General features: G+C 34.1%; 1 protein-coding gene across 1 annotated transcript; it reads left to right on the top strand.

Annotated features, from left to right (window-relative positions):
- The first annotated feature begins 7,990 nt into the window (after positions 1–7,990).
- LOC147481057 (uncharacterized) lies at positions 7,991–9,817 on the top strand. Its single transcript, XM_086578821.1, has 5 exons — positions 7,991–8,079; positions 8,177–8,596; positions 8,698–9,110; positions 9,238–9,411; positions 9,498–9,817. Exons 1-5 carry the CDS (start codon positions 7,991–7,993, stop codon positions 9,815–9,817), a joined length of 1,416 nt encoding a protein of 471 aa, XP_086434947.1.
- The last annotated feature ends 10,360 nt before the right edge of the window (positions 9,818–20,177 follow it).

The raw sequence follows: 20,177 nt of genomic DNA on the forward strand, positions 1-20,177 counted from the left end.
GTTTACGCCGCGTCGACTTTTCAGCTTTTGACCGGGCTTTAGAAAGGCTTTATCTTCTTGAATCTTGGCCTTTAATCACGGAACTCCTTAGTAACCGACCTTTGCTCCTTTATCTCGCTAAAGTGGCACATTTCTGCACATAATGGACTTTGAAGCCCGAAATGCATAAAACACGAATCGGTGTTAACTCTTAATTATTACTCACATAATTGGTCTAATAGTATGATGTTATTCACAGGGTTAAAACTACAGTTTTAGGCTCTTATCAAACCACCCCAAACAGCATTTTGCTTGTCCTCAAGCAAAGATGAGAAATTAGAATAAGTGACAAAAATGGAGTTCTAACTACTCGTTTATTTGAGTCGCGATTGCATTGACCATATGCAACAAGGCCTTAAACCACTAGGAATTCCCTAGTGGACGAGTTATAGCCTCGTGAGAGTTTTCCAGTGAAGGTACTCACAAACTTCATCTATACTACAACGACTAAGAAAGAAAACTATTGTTTCCTTATTCATGTCTCAATTATCTATACATCTCACTAGCAATGAATACAGAATAATCATGTCGAAACTTAAGCTAATATATGCATAATAATCAATCATCTACAAATAAACATATATACAATGAGTAATGCTATGAAATGTAGTAATAGGTCCGTTTCTGAAACTTTGGAATAGCGTCCTTAAGTAGGTTCTCACATAAAAGTCAAGACAAAAATCACTCTGATTTTTCCACTCAAGTTTTGCTACTCCAGTGTGTAGTGGGCATACTTTACCTTACAATCTCAATGACACACAAGGAAGCCGAAGTTGATCAAACACATCTGCCACTTACTATCCCACTAACCTATTCCTAATTAAGCTAGAGGTCTTTATTAGGTGTCATGGGATTAGGAGATGGTTTAAGAAGGAAGGAAATGGATATTCAAAAGGGACAAGTCTGAGATAATAGAGTCTTCATATTATGTAACTAGAGAAAACCTTGTTATTTACTTTTTTTTTCTACACTTTGTTTCCATCCTTAGCCATATTTTTTTTTTTTTTTTTTTCTTTGGCTTTTGACTCCTTTTATTCTATTTTTTGGAGTTTTTATTTTATTTCTATTTTTATTTTTCTTTTCTTTGGATGGAAACTTCTTTTCTTTATTTTTTTGAAGCAATTAACTAACTTTTTGTTTACACTGTGGTTTTCTCTTCTTCTTTCTTCCTTATTCTATTCTCGGACTTATCTAAATTGGGTAGGTTGAATTTTTTTTTTTTTTGTTTTATTTTGTAACAGGGGTAAAGGATTTGTGGTTTATGAAAGGGCTAATGAAAGGCTCGATCGGGGGCGACTAGCGGAAAATATACTTAGGTCAGAATTTCTAGCTATATCGATCCAAAAGGGCCTAAATTCTCTCTTAGGACATGGTATAGTGGTCAAGCAAGTGGGCGTGTTATTTCTCTATTCGAATATATTTCTCCCCTTGTGTCATTTCTCAAATGTTTCACTCATATAAGGCTTTAGGCTATATTCTCACAGGATTTGTAGAATAAGTACTCTAGCCTAGATTTTGAAACTTCTTGCCAAACAATCATAGATACTCATGTAATATATTTATAGATAGATGCAAAGATTATTACCTACATATTAACCTAAGTTTCTAAAACTATTCTAATGCAAAAGCTAATTGAGACTTCTAGATTATTAAGAGCATAGAGAAAGAAACAATACCAATATTCCTAAGTGTATAGCATAAACTTTTTATTTTTATTTTTATTATTTTTAAGACAAATAATACGTAATATACAACCTAATATGTGCTTAACATTTACATCGTGTTTCTATACCACCCCCAAACAAAGAAGGGGGTTCATGAAACAATTCAATAGCACAATTAAATTATGTAACTAACTAATTTTTATAATTTTTAACATTTTATAAATAAAAGTGTGTAATTTACATCCTAAAAGTGTCTAATTTTTGCAAATGTTTCTATCCCACCCCCAAACAATCGAACGCTTTGTCCTCAAAGTGTAAAGAGATAAGGAAAGAATTTACCATAGAAACGTGGCAAAAATTGGCGCACTGCAGAATGAGAAATATTGTAAAGATGATATGATAATATGAAGCACAATTAAACCGTGTACGCTAACTAACACAAACTCTATTTTGGAGTAAAACATGACAGCTTAGGGTGGCAACATGATTTGAAATGAATACCAAAATACACCACCCCCAAACAAAATTGGAAAACTCTTTTTAAGTTTGAAAATTTTGTTTGGCCTATACTCTAGAAAGTTGGTATTGTACGAAAACTTGGGTCTTTTAAAGTCAGATTCCCTAGACTTATCTAAACATATGTATGAATATGCAGTTTATCATATATCAACAACCGAAATAGTTGTGGATCGTTCCATAAATAAATATCACATAAAAAACATATCCAAACACAATCAAGCACCAAGATTTCCTCTGACGCAGCCTAGTGGAATGAAAGCTTAAGTCGGATAGACCTATAACATAACCGAAAGCATGCACCTTATGTTTCATCTTTGAACGAGAGGGTGTCCTAGTGAATAAGTGTGGAAAAGTAAATGGTTGTGGAAAATATGGTGGATTGGGATAAGTTTTAGAGGGAAAGCATGGAAAAAAATGAGGATGTGGGTTTTAGCACAAAACTCATTTCGTGGTGTAGTTAGGACCTGTCTCAAGTCTGAAAATGAAGGTGTCAAGTGGTTTATCCTTGGGAAGTATTTTTTACTAGGTGGATTTAAAAAATCATGAAGCATGGGAGAAACTAAAGGATCGAGTGCAAACTCGAGGTTCCTTTGAAAAGGTGGAGGGTGGGGAATATTGGTGATGGAAGGTGAATGATTCTCGGCTAGAGCTCTCAAGTCCATATCATTAGAAATCTTGATATATGCAAGACATTCCTCTATAGGTGGGTCAAAAGGATCTTGGGATAGAGTGAAAAATTCATCTTCCGTCATAGCATCAAGGGATGAATGGTTGTTGGCAAGGGGACTCATGAAGTGGTAAAGAAGCGGTGCAAAAGAGTTGCGTGAATTCTTCTTTGATTTCGCTCTACTACCGGGGAGTCATTGTTAAAGTCGAATTTCGAAGGAAAGGAATTTGTTAATCTGTTTCTCCGAAACATGTTTTGAAGTAATCTTGAGCTAAGCTCTCGATCATGCTAACCTCGCCATTTGTAGATGAATCGATATCTTGGTCCTCGTTTTGAAAATATTTACCTCAACAGAAAGATGGCCAAAGGATAAGGACATCGAACCATCACGGCAGGTTTATGAGCCGTTGGCAAGAGCCAAGAAGGGACGCCCTAAAATGATAGGGTAGAGTCATTAGTGACTTACGTCGAGGATAACGAAGTCGGTTTGGGTAGTAAAAATTTTGGACTTTAACCAAAGACATGTTTTCAACCACACCCTTAGGATACTTAATAGGCCGATCGACTAATTGCAATGTCATTTTAGTAGGTTGCATCTCCTCTAGACCTATTTGTTTATACAAATAAAACGGAAGTAAGTTAACACTAGCCCCCAGGTCTAGTAGTGCGGTCGTCGTGTGAGAATCTCCTAAGGTGCATTGTACAGTAGGACGACCAGGGTCCTTGTACTTAACAATTCCATTATTTTCGGATAAAGTTGGGAACCGCTCAGTTAGAAAGCGCCTTTAGGTATGTTGGTCTTACGCCTAGTAGTGCACAACTCCTTAAGAAACTTAGCGTGGTTAGGTAGCTTTTTTATAGCTTCAAGAAAAGGAAGGTTTATCGTTAGATTTTTGAAAACGTTCCTAATCTCCTCAAAGTTAGTATCCCTGGTTAGCATGGCTAATTTATGAGGGAACGGTGGTTTCGCTCTATATATATTTAGCGTATGGCTTGACTTGATGTGTAACCTTGGCTTCGTTTCTTAGGTTGTGGTTTAACCGGGTACCTCTACAAAGTGGTAGGTTCTTCGGGTTTCTATTTTGGTATCTAGTTCGATATCCGGTGTAGGGAGTAAATGATGGGGTAACTATAGGCATAGTTACTTTGTTATCAACCACTCTTCCGCAACGCAGAGTGGTGATGGCATTTAAATGACTCCACGGATGTAGTTTCCGTACTAGTATTACCGTTTACCTCAAAGTCGCGTGTTTGTTGTTCTAGGGTTGGGTATCGCTTGGCCCGAAACGCGCCTTTTGGTTGGGCTTTCTCTTGGGCTAACTGTTGGTTTAAATTATTAACGGATTGTAGAATGTGTTGGTTAGATTGAGCCATGGTTTGGAAAAGTTGTTGGCTCACTTGTATGAAGGTGTCAAGACGATCCGGTTGTGTGGGTGTAGTAGTCACGGGTGGTGTGGATCGAACTATCTCGCGTTGATTATTTATGGGTATGGATTGTGATAGTTATTATTTAGGAACGATACCTCTATTAGCATTATAATTATTATAACTACATTGACCTTGACTTTGTCGAGGTTGGCGCTTTGGTTGTTATAATTATTATAATTACCCCGATCCTGTCCTTGTTGTGGTGGAGCTTGGTTATAAGCGTCGTTAGCCTAACATATTGATTATTGTACCACTGTAGGTGTGACTTGTTGGTTATTTCTCCAACTGAAGTTGGGATTTTGTCTCAAGGGTTAGGGTTCACTATTAATGGAACAAGAATGTTCATAGGCTATAGGGACGATGGGAGTCGGGATCTTTCGGGACTCCAAATGAAACTACATGGATTTGAATTTACATTTATTACGGGGATAGGCTTTTGTTGTACGTAAATGGCCTCTACCTTTTTGTGAGGGATTCAATTAGAGTTTTAAGCTCAGGATCTGATTTAACCTCAAACATACTGGTAGCCTTAACTGTTGAAGAAGAACTAGCGGAGCGGGAGTAATCGTCACTACCCCCCAATTATTATTACGCTTAGTCTGATCTTCCAAAAATTTATATGCCTTTGAGGCTCCTTTACTTAGGAAACTACCCCCATTCATTATGTCTAGGACTTCTTTATGGTGGTGTAGAAGTCCTTTGAAAAAGGCACGAACTAACGTGTCTTTTGCTAGGTGATGGTGTGGACACTCTATAAGAAGATCGGTGAAACGATTCCAAGCCTCTGAAAATGATTCATGAGGATTCTGTCGAAAGAAGTGAATCTTGGAAAGCATTTCATCCGTCTTAAGGGGTGGGTAAAAATGTTCCATAAACAGTGAACAAGTTTGCCCCCCACGAGTCCACGAGAATTAGGCTTTGGGCGTTAACCAAGACGCGCTTTATCGCCTAAGGTGAAAGGGAATACCCTCAATTTAATTTGTTCCGCACCAACCGTAGGATGGTGGAATGTTGTAAGGACTTGTTCAATCCTACGATGTCACGATAAGGTTTTCATGGTCTAAACCATGAAAACGGGTAACAAATTAAATATGTTTGGGGAATTCGAAAATCCCCATTGGGTCCGCTAGAACGATGCAAGATTTAGGGCTATCGCTCAAGGCTTTGTAAAAAAGTCGGAGAGAGGAGTCTCTCTTTCTTCAGCCATTGTGTCAGGTGTGGTTGGTGGGATAGTAGTTAGAGGTGTAGTGATTGGTATACTCGATAAATTTGTTTGTTGACATTGATGGTTAATTACGTTCGGTGTTTTTCTCCGACCAGACCTTAATCTCATGCAAGTCTAAGTCTAAACACGACAACAATCCAAACAATCTTGATATATTAGTATGAACCTCTAACTGGAGATGCGAGGTATGGAAGAAAGGAATACGATAGCGTCCTTGCTTCGCTTATGAATAACGTCTTGTTTGTTTACGCATGTTCGATTGTAATTAACAAGTTAGAACACGAAAAACTTAAAAAATCGAAGTTCGAAACAAACCTAAAGAAATCCGGAAAATTTTTGCTTAGGGCACAGTTTCGCAGATAGTGGTCGGTCGCTCCGTGTTCGATAGAAGTTAGCACGGGTCGAGCTCAGTATGAGGGTGGGGTCGCCGCGTGGTCCGTGTGGTCGCGCCGTGTTCCTAGTTATAGGCAGTGCGCCTTTATAGCCGGGTCGCCTTCGATGTAATTTTTCGAGGAATTTTTCAACGCTGAAACGGATAACCATAGTATGAATCAAACAAGGGTGGGTGGGTTTAATGGGACTTAAAAATGACTAATTCTACTATGAAAACAATGCTAAAGTGCAACTAAGATGGCAGCGGCGCCATTTGATAAAAGGTAAATTGAATAATTTACCTACGAAATGAACGATGAACTCAAAACACAAGTAAACTAAAACTTTCTTGTGAACCTATATTTATCAAAGTTTCTACTCTCAATTCTATCGAAATAGAGTGGAGTAACAAATTCGTTCCACTCCTAGTTCTCTAGCATGGAATGTTTTCTAATCTAATTAGTCGGTATTAAGTCTAATGAGAGTTTTACGAGGGGGAATTATATTACGATGCAATATGAAAAGCAATATGTTGAATGTCACTACGAAATATATGGAAATACTAATGTTCTTGAATCTAGATAAAGAATTAGAGGGGAATTGAATCCACCTCGAATCCAACTTAATCACCTAGAATAGATTGTTGTAATCCAATTCTTACGTTCTTACGGTAAGAATTGCTCGTTCTAATCCCTAATTAACATGACATTTCTACCAATTATAACTAGCATGTGAGGTCGTCCACCCATTCTTATGGCGAAACACGACCTTCTAGAATGGAATAGACTCTACAACGCTTCTACACTATACAACTAAGTTTTCATCAACCCCTCTAATGGAGGTTTTAGCCTTGATTCATCAACCCATCATTTATAGACTGATTAATTGAATACAACATATTACAAAGATTCTAACTTTATGAAATTTAACTAAATAATAATCGAAATCTAATTAATAACTAAGAATTGAATGATAACAAGAATTGAAATTAGATCTAATAAATTGTAAATGACAAAAATTGAAATTGAATAATAATAACTATTTTATTTATCTAATTAAATGACGAACAATCATTCAAGGAATTAAATAAAAACAAGATATGAAACTAATTAAATTAAACTAAAAAAAAAAAGATCTAGAATTAATTAATGGAGGCTACTAATCTAATCTTTAATCTAGGTCTAACTATCTACCATTAACAAAGAGCTAAGCTTTTGTTTTATACTTTCAGATCCAAAATCGTGCATGGGCTTGGAGCCATGTTTTGGGGCGGAGAATCGAGCCCAAAACCCAATTCTTTCAGTCCAAAAAGGCCTCTTCAGCTATAGTTGGCTTCAATAGACTTTTCGTCCACTTCTGCTCCTCTGATTGGGTCAAGGATTGGACCATTGGAAAGCTCTTTCCGAGCCGGTCGTTTTGACATAAGATAGGCCCCATTCGAGGTCCGAGTCCAAAGATACTGGCCTTCGGAAGTTTCACGACGACTTGTGTATTGTTTTTGCCCGCGTCGACTTTTCACCTTTTGACCGGGCTTTAGAAAGGCTTTATCTTCTTGAATCTTGGCCTTTAATCACGGAACTCCTTAGTAACCGACCTTTGCTCCTTTATCTCACTAAAGTGGCACATTTCTACACATAATGGACTTTGAAGCCTGAAATGCATAAAAACACGTAATCAGTGTTAACTCTTAATTATTACTCACATAATTGGTCTAATAGTATGACTGTTACAGGGTTAAAACTACAGTTTTGGGCTCTTATCAGTTTGCTCGATGATGACAAAGAGTGGGATGATGCACTAAAAGAAGCTAGTGGATGGTTATGTCCTAAAGCATTGCGTGAGCTGTTTGTGACACTAATGTTGATATGCGAGATATCATTTCCTAAAAAACTATGGGAAAAACATCACCAGGCACTAGGAGATGACATGTTATTTCAGTATAGAAGAATCAATGGAAATCAGGCATTGATTTTATCAGAGGAGAAAATAAAGAACTACACTCTATGCGAGATTGAAAAAATCATGCTCAGAAGAGGTAAAACTTTGGCAAAGGTCAATGACTTCCCATTTACAAATATGAAAGACCAGATGCCAACTGGTAATAGACTGATCGCAGGAGAACTTGACTATGATTGTCGTTCACTACGTGATGAATACGTTAGAATGTATGAAGTCCTTAATACTGAGCAGCGTGAAGTATTCCATGTCAGTCACCCAAGCGATATATTCACAGAATGGAGGTGTATTTTTTGTTTACGGCAGTGGAGGAACCGGAAAGATGTATCTGTACAAAACTATCATCTCAAAGATAAGATCTGAAGGTAAAATTGTTCTTGCAGTTCCCTCTTCTGGAATAGCATCACTACTCCTACTAGGTGGGCGAACAACACATTCTAGGTTCAATATTGAAATTCCTACCAGTGAAGAGTCGACATGCAAAATCTCAAAACATGAAGAACTGGCGAAGCTAATACAAAAAGCAGATCTTATTTTATGGAATGAAGCTCCAATGACTCATATGCATGGATTCGAAGCTGTCGACAGAACTTTAAAAGACATAATGGATGAAAATAACAAATATTTTGGCGCCAAAACATTTTTAATGGGTGGAGACTTCAGACAGATTTTGCGAGTTATTCCAAGGGGTAAAAGAGGTGACATTGTTGACGCTTCAATAAACAGGTACCATTTTGAATATATCAAACAATCTTAATTTTATCAAATAATTCATTTAGTAACCTTGAGCAATTTTTAATTTTGCCATCTTTAATTCTATTTGATAGGTCTAAAATCTGGGGAGAATGTAAAGTTTTTCATCTGACTCAAAACATGAGATTAAAAAGTGACAATGTTGATCCAAAAACAACTAGCTCTATAGAAGATTTCAGCAAATGGGTTCTAGATCTAGGAGACGGAAAGTTGCGAGCAATTTCTATGGAGAACGATATCGAGCCAACATGGATACAAATTCCAGATGATCTTCTTATTCCTGAATTAGAAGACTCAATTAAAGATATTGTTTCAAATATTTATCCAGATTTTGCAAACAATCACGGTTCTGTAAAGTACATCAAGGAAAGAAGCATCTTGGCCCCCAAGAATGAAACAGTTGATGAAATCAACTCATACATTATTTCATCACTTCCAGGAGATTTACAGAGTTACTTGAGTGCAGACACACTTTGTCCTATAGAAGGTTAGCACGTTAAAAAAAGTAGTTATATAAATAACTGTTTTTCTTTTACAAAATTTAACTTTTATTATCTTATTACTTCGTTGTTTTACAAGAAAGTCTGCTGAACAGGACGTTCTCTTTCCTACAGAATTTTTGAATACTCTTCAGTTTTCTGGATTACCAAACCATAACATTGAGCTGAAAGTTGGTGTTCCTATAATGTTAATGCGGAATTTGAATCAGAGTGCGGGGCTTTGCAATGGAACTAGGTTGATTGTGACAAGGATGGGATCCAAAGTTATTGAAGCAAAAATTATAACGGGTACGAAAATACATGATCCAGTAAAAATTCTTTTATTCAATTATATTTGAAACTTTACAATCATATAAGCAAATTCATAAATACAGGTACAAACATAGGTGAACCTGTCTATATTCCAAGAATTGTCCTATCTCCAACTGACACAAAGTGGCCGTTTGTCTTCAAGAGGAAACAATTCCCCATCAAAGTGTGTTACGCAATGACAGTAAACAAGAGTCAGGGACAAACTTTCAACCATGTTGGTGTTTATTTACCACGTCCAATTTTTACACATGGGCAGTTATATGTTGCTGTTTTGAGAACGACATCTAGACAGGGGCTAAAATTTCTAATCAAAAGGGAAGATGATAAGCCAAAAGGATATACACAAAACATTGTGTATAAAGAAGTTTTTCAAGCAATCTGAGGAAGGTACTGTATTTCAAACAAAAAATACTTTATGGTGTTTTTTAACTTTTTAATAATTTATCCTTACTATGCTTTTGGTCTTCTTTAATGCAAGAGAACCTTATAGGGGATATTAGGTAGTTGATTTACTCCAAGAAAGTTCACTACAACTTCTATGTTGCTTTAAGTGGTGTAGCCTTTTTACTTGGTTTTCTATATGAATTTTGAATCTACCATTATTATGAAGTTAACGATTTTGGTGTTTATATTCTTTGTATTTCCATTTTTTGTTTCCCCAGTGGTTTTTTTGGTCTGTTGGAGACGATGATATATTTAATTATCAATGTTTCTTAACCTAAACAATAAACACAAAAGGAATGTCTTAGTTGCTTAATGACCAGGTCTTAGGTGATTCCACATTAGATATTGCAGTTGGAAAGCTTGGAGGTGGAGGAAAAAATCAGGATTTGGAAGCTTGGTTGATTGCTAACCTGTAGAAACAAGACAACTGAAAATAGAAAGAGATGCCAACATTTTAGGACTTGACATCCGAATTTTCTACTGTTGAAAAGTTAAGTATCAAACTATTGACGACATGTGATTCATCCAAGAGTAGAAAATGTAATTTACCAACAGAGCAAAAGGAAGAAACTTCGTTTAAATGACATCACATAGCATGATAGCACCACGGCCATATTTATGACAGTCCCAAGCAAAAGAGCTGCTTTGCTGGACCAACAGGGTTTAATTAGTACATGGAGCAGCAGCCTTTAGGAAGAAAAAGCTAGAGACTGAGAGGAAGCAAGAGAGGTTGTTATGCTATTGGCTTAAAGCTTACAACTGGCAGCAAGTATGAATACGACACAAATCACAATTGAATGTCCAACTTTATCAGACTCGGACACAAAATTAAAACCAACAAAATCTCTAACTAAATCTTACAGTAAGACTCTATTATTGTTAATGTTATTTTTTAGGACTCTATTACTATTAATGTTTATCTGTTTTAAGATACAATCGGGCACAAAATTATTATAGACCAACAGAATCTCTAACTAAATTTTACAATTTTAATAGGACTCTATTACTGTTAATGTTGTTTTTTAGTAGGACTCTATTACTATTAATGTTTATCTGTTTTTCTGCTCAATCGGTTAAATATATGAGAGAATTAAGGATACATACTAGAAAGACTAATCTAATCCATAATGAAGTCTTTTATTAAACATACAATTACTTTAACATAAGATTTCGATAACAAGAAAACTTCTAAATCAACTCAATACTAAACCTATATAAATACATCACGATTATATAACATAAAACACACAAAAAATAAAAATAAAAAATAAAAAATAAAGGAGCCTACCCTACAAATTCAAAGGTAAATTCTCAACTAATCTACTATACGTAGTTTTTTTTTTGCAATATTGTTTTGGCTTTTTTGTGTTTGCCATGACCCCAATTATTCTTGCGTCTTATCAGTCCTATTTGATGCAAATCCTACTCGATTGAATGCTTGAATTTCAAATAGTACCACTACTTACAAGTTTATTTACCAACACTAAGTTCGTATATCTTATAATGATTGTGTATATTTTTCCAAAATTTGATTGTCTAAGCAATTAGTTACATTCTAGAATCAGTAAAAGTGGATGATGGTGGATCGATACCAGTGAAAATGCAAAGTGAAAGCTTTGCATGCTGCTTCTACTAATTTTTGTAGGTTAATCAATTTGGCATCACAAAACTAAGCTTCATTGGAGTAGTTATCTGTATCTCTGGGGGTGATTAGAAAAGAAAGGATATTCTATTTTGCCCCAAAAGTATATGTATCATAGGATGTCACAAAGACATTTTATATTTATGCACGTACTGGCCAAACGGATCCTATTGTTCCCGCACACTTCAACTGAAGTTTGTATGACATGACTTTTCTTTTTAAATTTCATATAGAATTTAGTATTACGTAATTAGTTTATATTAAGATTTTCATGTTTGATTGTTATAGAACTTCTTGGTAAACTTTACATGCTCATTGAGATTAAAACATGGCAATGATCATAACAAGTACTCACCTGATTACTGTGTTATTTGATAAATAGATTGAGTTTACTTCAACCACAACTTAAAAACATACATCGGGACTTGCATTACTCTTTTAGATTTTTACCCTAGAAACATGTAGTGAAACATTTTAGCTCCATACTGCAAATACAAATATCTCTATCAAACATGGTTTTAGTGAGAATATACTAATCAAAGATCTATTTTTTCCATGTTAAACTATACTTTAAAGCTTTTTCATAATTATTGATTTTGGTTCCTTTATTTTGTCTAGGTATCGAGTTGCGGAAGAGGCGAGCACGTTAGCAGAATATTGCAAAAGGTATGATAATGGGTTCTTTTGATTCTGTAAATGATTTATGATTTAGTAATCAAGAATTTATTTTCATGCAATTAATTGTATGAATATATATACATGGTTTTATTGACTACAGCTACAATCACAACTCTGAATTAACTTTATATTATATATGAAACTCATGCTTCCGTTCAACATAAGATTAGAAAACTATTAATGGGAAGCAACATAAAGCACATACACAAGGTCTTTTAGCTTCTAAGTTCTAACCCCAATAACCCATACCTCAAAACGTTTAATAATCCATTTTGGATTTTTTTTTTATTTGATATATTTATTGATTTTGTTTCTAGACTTTGATTGCTCATTTTTTTTCCCCCTTTTATATTTTTTTCATTCAATTGAATGATGTATCAAAATTTTGTAGCATTGCTTACCATAATAGTACACCATTGAACGTTTTACTTGGATTTGGTTTCAAATATGGAGGGCTTTTTTTGTTTATTTATTTATTTCAAAGACACCATATATCGTCAAATAGTGTTGATTAACAATAGGTTCATGCCTTTATGGTTTCTCAGATTGTTAGCTTTGAATATTAGGTTCATTTTTGCCACTTTGAAACATCTGATTTGTTACACAAATGTGTCTCAAGAGCCAATATTGATTATGCATGTACAACAGTCAGCGCTGTACAAGCAAGTTTACTCTTTCGACATGATCGTCTCAAGTCTGCATATATGATTGTTTGTTAATGTACTAACATGTAAAGATGCTTGCACAATAGTTCTAATTATTTATAAGTTAATCACTCCAGTATGCAAGGGTAATAGATGTACATGTTAGTATATTCTTCAAGGGTAATGTAAGCATCCATTACAGTTAATCACTCCACCTGTGAAAGAATTTTGTGTGTTTACTATGCTAGAAAATTTTGGTTGAAGTTAAACACTATTGAAGAATATTTATTGTTTTGTGTAGCACCTTTAAAGTAAGGTTCTACTGTCTATTTTCCACTGACATTTTTTATGTTGTACATGTTTATTATATTAAAATATGTAGAATCGTTAAATATATCTGTCCACACAATGCACATAATGAGTGAATCATTTCAATTTCTTTTGATAATTTTTGTAATCATACTTAGTTTAGATATGGCTTATCAACTATGGGTGAGTATCATATTGGCTGTGTGTGTGTGTGTGTGTCATTGGTGGCTTTATATTTTTCACTGAGTTTGGTTTAAGTTTTTTCACTTTATAAGACGACTACCTAAGAATGGAAGCATCTGATGTATATTGGTTGTGGAGATTTAAGACTAAATGATAAACAAAAACAATATGATTAACCACCATTATGTAGCCAGTGTAGATCAGTTATGTAACTTCTGAATTTTTCCATGATTAGCCACCATTCGGTACGAATAATACTTTACCGTTCTATCTATGTGGGAGCATTGGCTATGTTAATTTTTTCTTGGCTGGTAACTTGGCACTTTAAAGTACTTTGAGTTAAATTGGTTGTGTTCACGGTATGTAGCTGATAATATATTTTTTGTTATACTTTTCATATTTGTTTGGGCTATGTTATATTTGTTTAGTATGCTCAATTTTGGGTTTCACCCCTTTGTCATTTGGCCTGGGTAAATAAGAATATGAGTATATTATCTGATCGGAACTGTGATTATTCATTGGTATAATGTGACTAAATAATGATACATATATATATATATATATATATATATATATATATATATATATATATATATATATATATATATATATATATCCATGTATACTTCTCAATAACCTGAGCTATGTTTGAAAAAACACATGGATGAAAGGACTAATGTAGAATCACTCTTTATGCTATAGAGATTAGACGAAATGGCGAGGAATTGCAAGACTTTGGACGAGCTTACCCTTTACTCACCATCTTGCAAAATAATAACACGAGTAAGCAAAATGTGGATAGCAAGGTATAAAGAAAAAGTTTTTGGAATTGAGATGATATTGATTGATGAAAAGGTAAAAGTTATTTGATCTAATTTTACTGTTAGAGTCAAGTCATGATATGTTTTCAATATATTATTGTTTGCAATTTATTGTCATTCTTGAACATAAATAGTTTATTATCTCTCTTAAATTTTATCCATAAATATTCAATTAATAGCATGTTTTTTTCCCCTGTATCATCTAACATATTTGCATTAAAACCGTGTCATTACAGGAAAACCAAATTCATGCTAAAATCGACAAGGAAATCCAAAACTCCTTTGAAAAAATAATCAAACAAGGAGAAATTTATTGTTTTGAAAATTTTAACGTTAAGGCAGCAAAATTTCAATATGAGCCGGTGAGGGCCAACTTCACCATTTCCTTTAAAAAAGATACAGTTGTAACTGCTTCAAAGGAAGATGGAAAAAAATTCAGACAATACAAGTTTTCATTTGTTGATTTTGAAGAATTCATGCAAAAGAAAGAAGACTACGTCAAGGCATTCAACACAGTTGGTATGTTACTGATTGAATAATGCTATTTTTCTAAAAAAATAATTTTGTACTAATATTAATTTGAAAAAACCAGATTTTATCGGACTTTTGACAAAAGTTTCAGCACAAAGCCCGTATGGTTTCAGGGAAGTCACACTAATGAATGAAAGGTAACACACAATGTTTTTGAATTTAAAAAATAATTTTTAAACATAATTACTTTATTTTTTTGCAGTGACTATGAATTCTAATTACTAATTATTTTTACAGGAACTATGAAATCAAGATTGCTTTATGGGGTGAAGACTCCAAAAGTTTTGCAAACCTAAAGAATTCGGATGGAATTGTCATTGTTATTTTATCATCACTATATATGAAAAGAATCGGAAATATGAAAATATTTTTATATCCAATTTGATCCATTTAAATGATTTATTACTAACTATTATCTAATGTTATTATTTCTTTATATATGTGTTCGCAGGGCTTTTTAAAGCAACAGTCACATCTGCAACTCAAATATACTTGAATTTGAATATACCTCAATCAAATGAGATGAAAAAGCGGTAAAATACTATAAATACATTGGGTTCTGGCTTAAGATTTGTAAATGCATACTATATTACCGTACTAATTTTTTCTCATCATCATGCATATATAGTTTGAGTTTGAAAAGAGAAATTAAGGTTTAGAAGCTAAAGTTATGAGTTATTGCTTATGAAGCTAACTGCTTTTAAAATGTCCTGTATATTTATATACCAATAGCTCGAATAGTGAATAAACTGCTTTTTTTTTTTTACTTCTTTTAGTAATATTTATGCAAACCAACTGTTTTGATGCAGCTTTGACACTAGTAACTTTAAAGTACAGTTTGAGGTAGACAAAGAGGGTGAACCTACTACAATTTCTAAACTACTTAGTAAAGACAGGGTAACCATATCTGACCTAATTCAATTAGGCAGAGATAGATGCAACCAGGTTAGTCTGAAATAAATATTCTGGAAGAGATTTTAAAAAAATTAGTATTTTATGTTTTTTATACTGATACATAAATCATTTTATTTGTAGCATAAGTCATTTACTTGCAAAGCAAAATTTATAAAGCTTTTTGGAAATCGTTGGAATTACAAATCTTGCCAATTTTGTACTATCAAACATGTGGAAAACGGGGATGAGCCATACTGCAAAGATTGTAAAACTACTTACAATAAACTATCTGAGAGGTAAACAAATTGAAATTTTAAAATCAAATTATGTTTATATGTTACTAATCTAATAAGTTATGTTCTCTTTATACACATGTACTATCTTAAACTTTGTGTGCAAGGTGAAACAAATCAAACAACATTTGTTGTTTTTGGAAATAAAGCAGAAGACATAGTGCAACAACCATTTGACAAAATTAAAAAGATGAGTTTAAAGGAGAGTATATATACAAATTTTTATTAATACCAAGTAAATTTTTTTTTGGAAATTTATATTAATGTATTTCTATTTCTACAATCTAGGGCAATAGTTGGGATGAAATTAAAGAAGAACTAGAGAAAAACACTGGAAAGACATACATCTTCAAAGTTGTGATAAATGAGTACAATATGCATGAAATCTATCCAACATTCAGTGTAAACAATATCTTGGAAGAAAAAACGGATAAAGAAAACATAGAAGAGACTGACACAACAGACATTCAAATCATTGAGCAGGTATCTTTTAAACTAACTTCCCTTACAACCATTGGTCAAATTTTTTCATATTTAAATTTGTACATTCCAAAAATACAGGAAAATGGAGCAAATAAAAAGAAAAATAAAAACAAGAATCCTACAGATGAGGTCTCTCCAACCAAAAGAAATCGGAAAACTCCAGAATAAAAGGTATTGTGTTCAAAATATTATTTAAACAATTTGATGTAACTTTTAAATTACAAAATAACTTACTTTGAAAAACTTTTCATTCAATATGCAGAACAATGATTTGGAATAGATGCCGACAATTTAGTTTGATGCAAAGATGATTAAGTAGCCAATATGTTATTCGAATAACGGCCAACAATTCAGTTGGAAGATATTAGATTGTTTTCGTATGGATGACTTTCTTCAATGAACAATGGAGAAAATAAGTTGACATTTGAATTTTCTTAATAATTATGTTTTTACATGTCCTTTATGACTTAATATGGTTTTTCTTCATTATGTGAATGCTATTACGATTTCAAACTTATTTATGTAAATACTATTATGATTTCAGATATTTAATAGTTGGAATAACTGAAAAAACAATAAAAGAGGATAAATCAAATTGGATAATGGAATGATAAAGAACAACATAATTCATACTAGAAGCGTCTCCTTGACCACCACCACCATGATGACAATACTTTAATGGTGGAAAACGAAAGAAAAAGGGTTAGTTAGAAGTACCTTATCCATCAGTACATTGCCTATGTTGCATCCTCTGGGTTTCTAAGCTATTCTAGATTTCTGCACCATGGAAGGACAACTTTCTCTTTCCATTTTGTAGCTCTTCAATCATTTTAGACTTCTTCTTTGAAAACCTACTAAACAAAATAGAAAACAAGGAAAGTAAAGATTGTGATCAGTACTGCTTAAGCGTGTTATCTTTCTCTCTGGAGATACTCTACAATAAAAAAATTAATTTTTATTTGAAAACACATCTGAGGGAGAGAAAGAGAGAGACCACTTCCTCAGCTTATCCATGTTGGGAGCCTTCTGAACTTCTGGATGACGATACATAACATAGTTGTCTCCTTTCATAGGAGGACATGTCCATACATAACATGTTGAAAACCCCTACTTCTTGCATTAGTCTAGGTAGCCAATCTGATTAGGACAAGCAAAAAACAAAAGTCACTCATCTCTTAACTTCTTAAGAACTTCTAAGGACACTAGATTTTGATAGTGAATCAAATAAGTACATTAAAATAGTCCATTACCAATATTTCATGATAAACACATACCCACATGTGAATCATGATATTCTCAGTTGAGGTATGAAAGATCAATGTTGTTACGTTACGTTATTGGGTTCCCAAAAACCTGCACGCACAAGAAAGTTAGAAATGATTTCATTTCACTTGACAGTTGACTATGCTAATTGCTAGAGAAATCTGTCTTGAATAGATAATAATGAAAAGAAAAAAATCAAGTCTGTCAAGAAAAATACAAAACTACATATTCTTTAAACTATCGTACCTCCATAAACTACAACTCCTCACAAAGCTTACACCTTGCTACAAAACAGAATACACGCACTGAGACAGAGCAATGCCTTCCCGACCCTCCCAGACAGCATTATCAGTGTTCACTAACACTGAAGATCAGGTGTTGAAGTCTGCGGCAAGGTTGTTTATGGTGCCACATGGGGCTTTTTATACCACATAATAGCAGACCATAAGGTCCTCAGCAATCCACCATTTGCAACACCAACAGATAGACTCTAAAAGACTTAACATCAAGGTGTAGAAAAAAACACTCAAGTTACCAAGAAATGGAAACCAGTACCAAGTAAAATGCGAAAACAACGAATTTTGTAGTGATTAGACCTTGCTATGAGTCACTTATTGTTCTTCTTACAGAAAAGGCTTCTAGACCTGGCAAACGATAACAATCAAAAAGCAAATGAGTGCAATGGACATCGTCAAAATCAGCATACAAGAGACCAAACATATGAACAGGAAGACTGAAAATGAATAATGCTATCAGTGTTATTAATAAAATTGGATGCTCTATTATGCTTAAAACAACTTATACAAAGTGGCCAGGATCAAGAAGCATGAGCTGCTAAATGCTAATTGGCCTAAGGCAAAAGAGCATAATAGTATTGGCGAGTGTGGAATCACATCCCGTAATCTGTGATAGGCAATTTGCAATATCCAATCTAGAGAAGACAGCATCATCATGTTAATTAGAGTAGGTTAACGAAATAAACCCCTGTTCAAAGAAATATCCATTAACTTGCATCGTTTGAGACTATCTAAGTCTATGACCATTTCCTTCAAGTTTGACTCATTTACGATAGCAAGAATACCATAATACTAGGGAATGATTACAAAGGATACTAACTTAATAATTTATTTATCGAAATAGGTTCTCCGCTTTCCAAGTAGAACATCCTCAGTGTCAAGGTCTACAGTGTCGAAAGCTTACTAACTAACACAAAGAATAATTATTACTAACTTAATAATTATTATCAACGATGCTGCATTTTCCACAATTTTGTGGTGCAATACATCACCAAATCACAACACAGACAACTGATTATGCAAGTCAGAGCAAACTGATGAGATCACAACTTTTTGAGAATGATACACCAATTTGATTTGTCATAAAACTTATCAAGTATGACTGCATGTACCTTTACTGATACCTCATGAAAGCATTGAAGACTGTACAGTTAACGGTTACACATAACTCAAAAGTCTCGAATCATTGTAAACACATGGGCAATAGGACGTGATCCAAGTGTGTGCGACAATTTAGAGAAGTTCATCCCAGAAAGGTTTATCGATAGTGATATAGAGTACAAGGGACATGACTTCCAATTTCTGCCTTTTGGTCAAGGAAGAAGAGGGTGCCCTAGAATGCACCTAGGTCTGACAGTAGTGAAATTGGTTGTGGCACATGTATTGAACTGAACATGGATGAAGAGTTTGGACTTACAATACCCAGGGCCAAACATCTATCAGTTATTCCAACATTCCGCCTTCACATATGAGAACACACACATTTTGGATCTTTGTGAAGATAAGCTGCAGTTTTCACTTTTCAGTATGTTGTTTAGATATATCCGCACCATTGCTACAAATGCTCTTTTTTGCACTAATCGCCGCATCACAATAGCTAAATCTAAGTTCAGATGTTTAATTATGCCTGCAATCTAATATTTGTGCTGATACAACATGACAACCTAGGAAACCGGCATAACTCTAATCCCCAACAAAGTAAAAAGGTTAAACAGGTCCGAAAACACTTGATACCAATGAAATTAAACCATTACAGTAAATTATGATCAACCAGGTGATTACAATTTCAAGATTAAAACCTATATTCTGTAACCGACTCTGAACTCTAACTATGTCTCTAGAGTAACACTCTTTACAATGAAAAACCAGGGATAACACAACTGATAACTTCTAAAATCTGCCCGAAAACTTATTCGTCAGGATATTACCAAATTCTGTAGACATCCATTCAGTTAAGGAGAAGGGTCACAATATTGAAGAAGAACATTTTTTAGACTAGAGAACACAAAGGAACAGAATAGTCATTCATCATACTTCGTCTTTTAGATGCCTAAAGCTTACTCTCAGATGAATCCCTGAGGTGTCACCGATGGCTTAACTGAAATTTCAATTTAAAGTCATCCCCACCTTTATTTGATACTCTTGGTATTAACTTATATCTCACAAATGCTAGTAGAAAAAAGGGACAGAGGGCAGCAAAACTGTTATGGAAGGTTGAAAAGCATAACCAGGAAAGAAAAAAAATAAAAATAAAAATTAGG

The sequence above is a fragment of the Coptis chinensis genome, chromosome 8 (genome assembly GCF_015680905.1).
Source record: "Coptis chinensis isolate HL-2020 chromosome 8, ASM1568090v1, whole genome shotgun sequence".
NCBI classification, from domain to species: Eukaryota; Viridiplantae; Streptophyta; class Magnoliopsida; order Ranunculales; family Ranunculaceae; genus Coptis; species Coptis chinensis.

Excerpts from the sequence above, each read along its gene's own strand:
- LOC147481057 (XM_086578821.1), top strand. The coding sequence starts at position 7,991 with ATGAAAGACCAGATGCCAACTGGTAATAGACTGATCGCAGGAGAACTT. Across the intron at positions 8,080-8,176 it reads CGTGATGAATACGTTAGAAT|TGGAGGAACCGGAAAGATGT; the intron begins GTATGAAGTCCT and ends TGTTTACGGCAG. Across the intron at positions 9,111-9,237 it reads CACACTTTGTCCTATAGAAG|AATTTTTGAATACTCTTCAG; the intron begins GTTAGCACGTTA and ends TCTTTCCTACAG.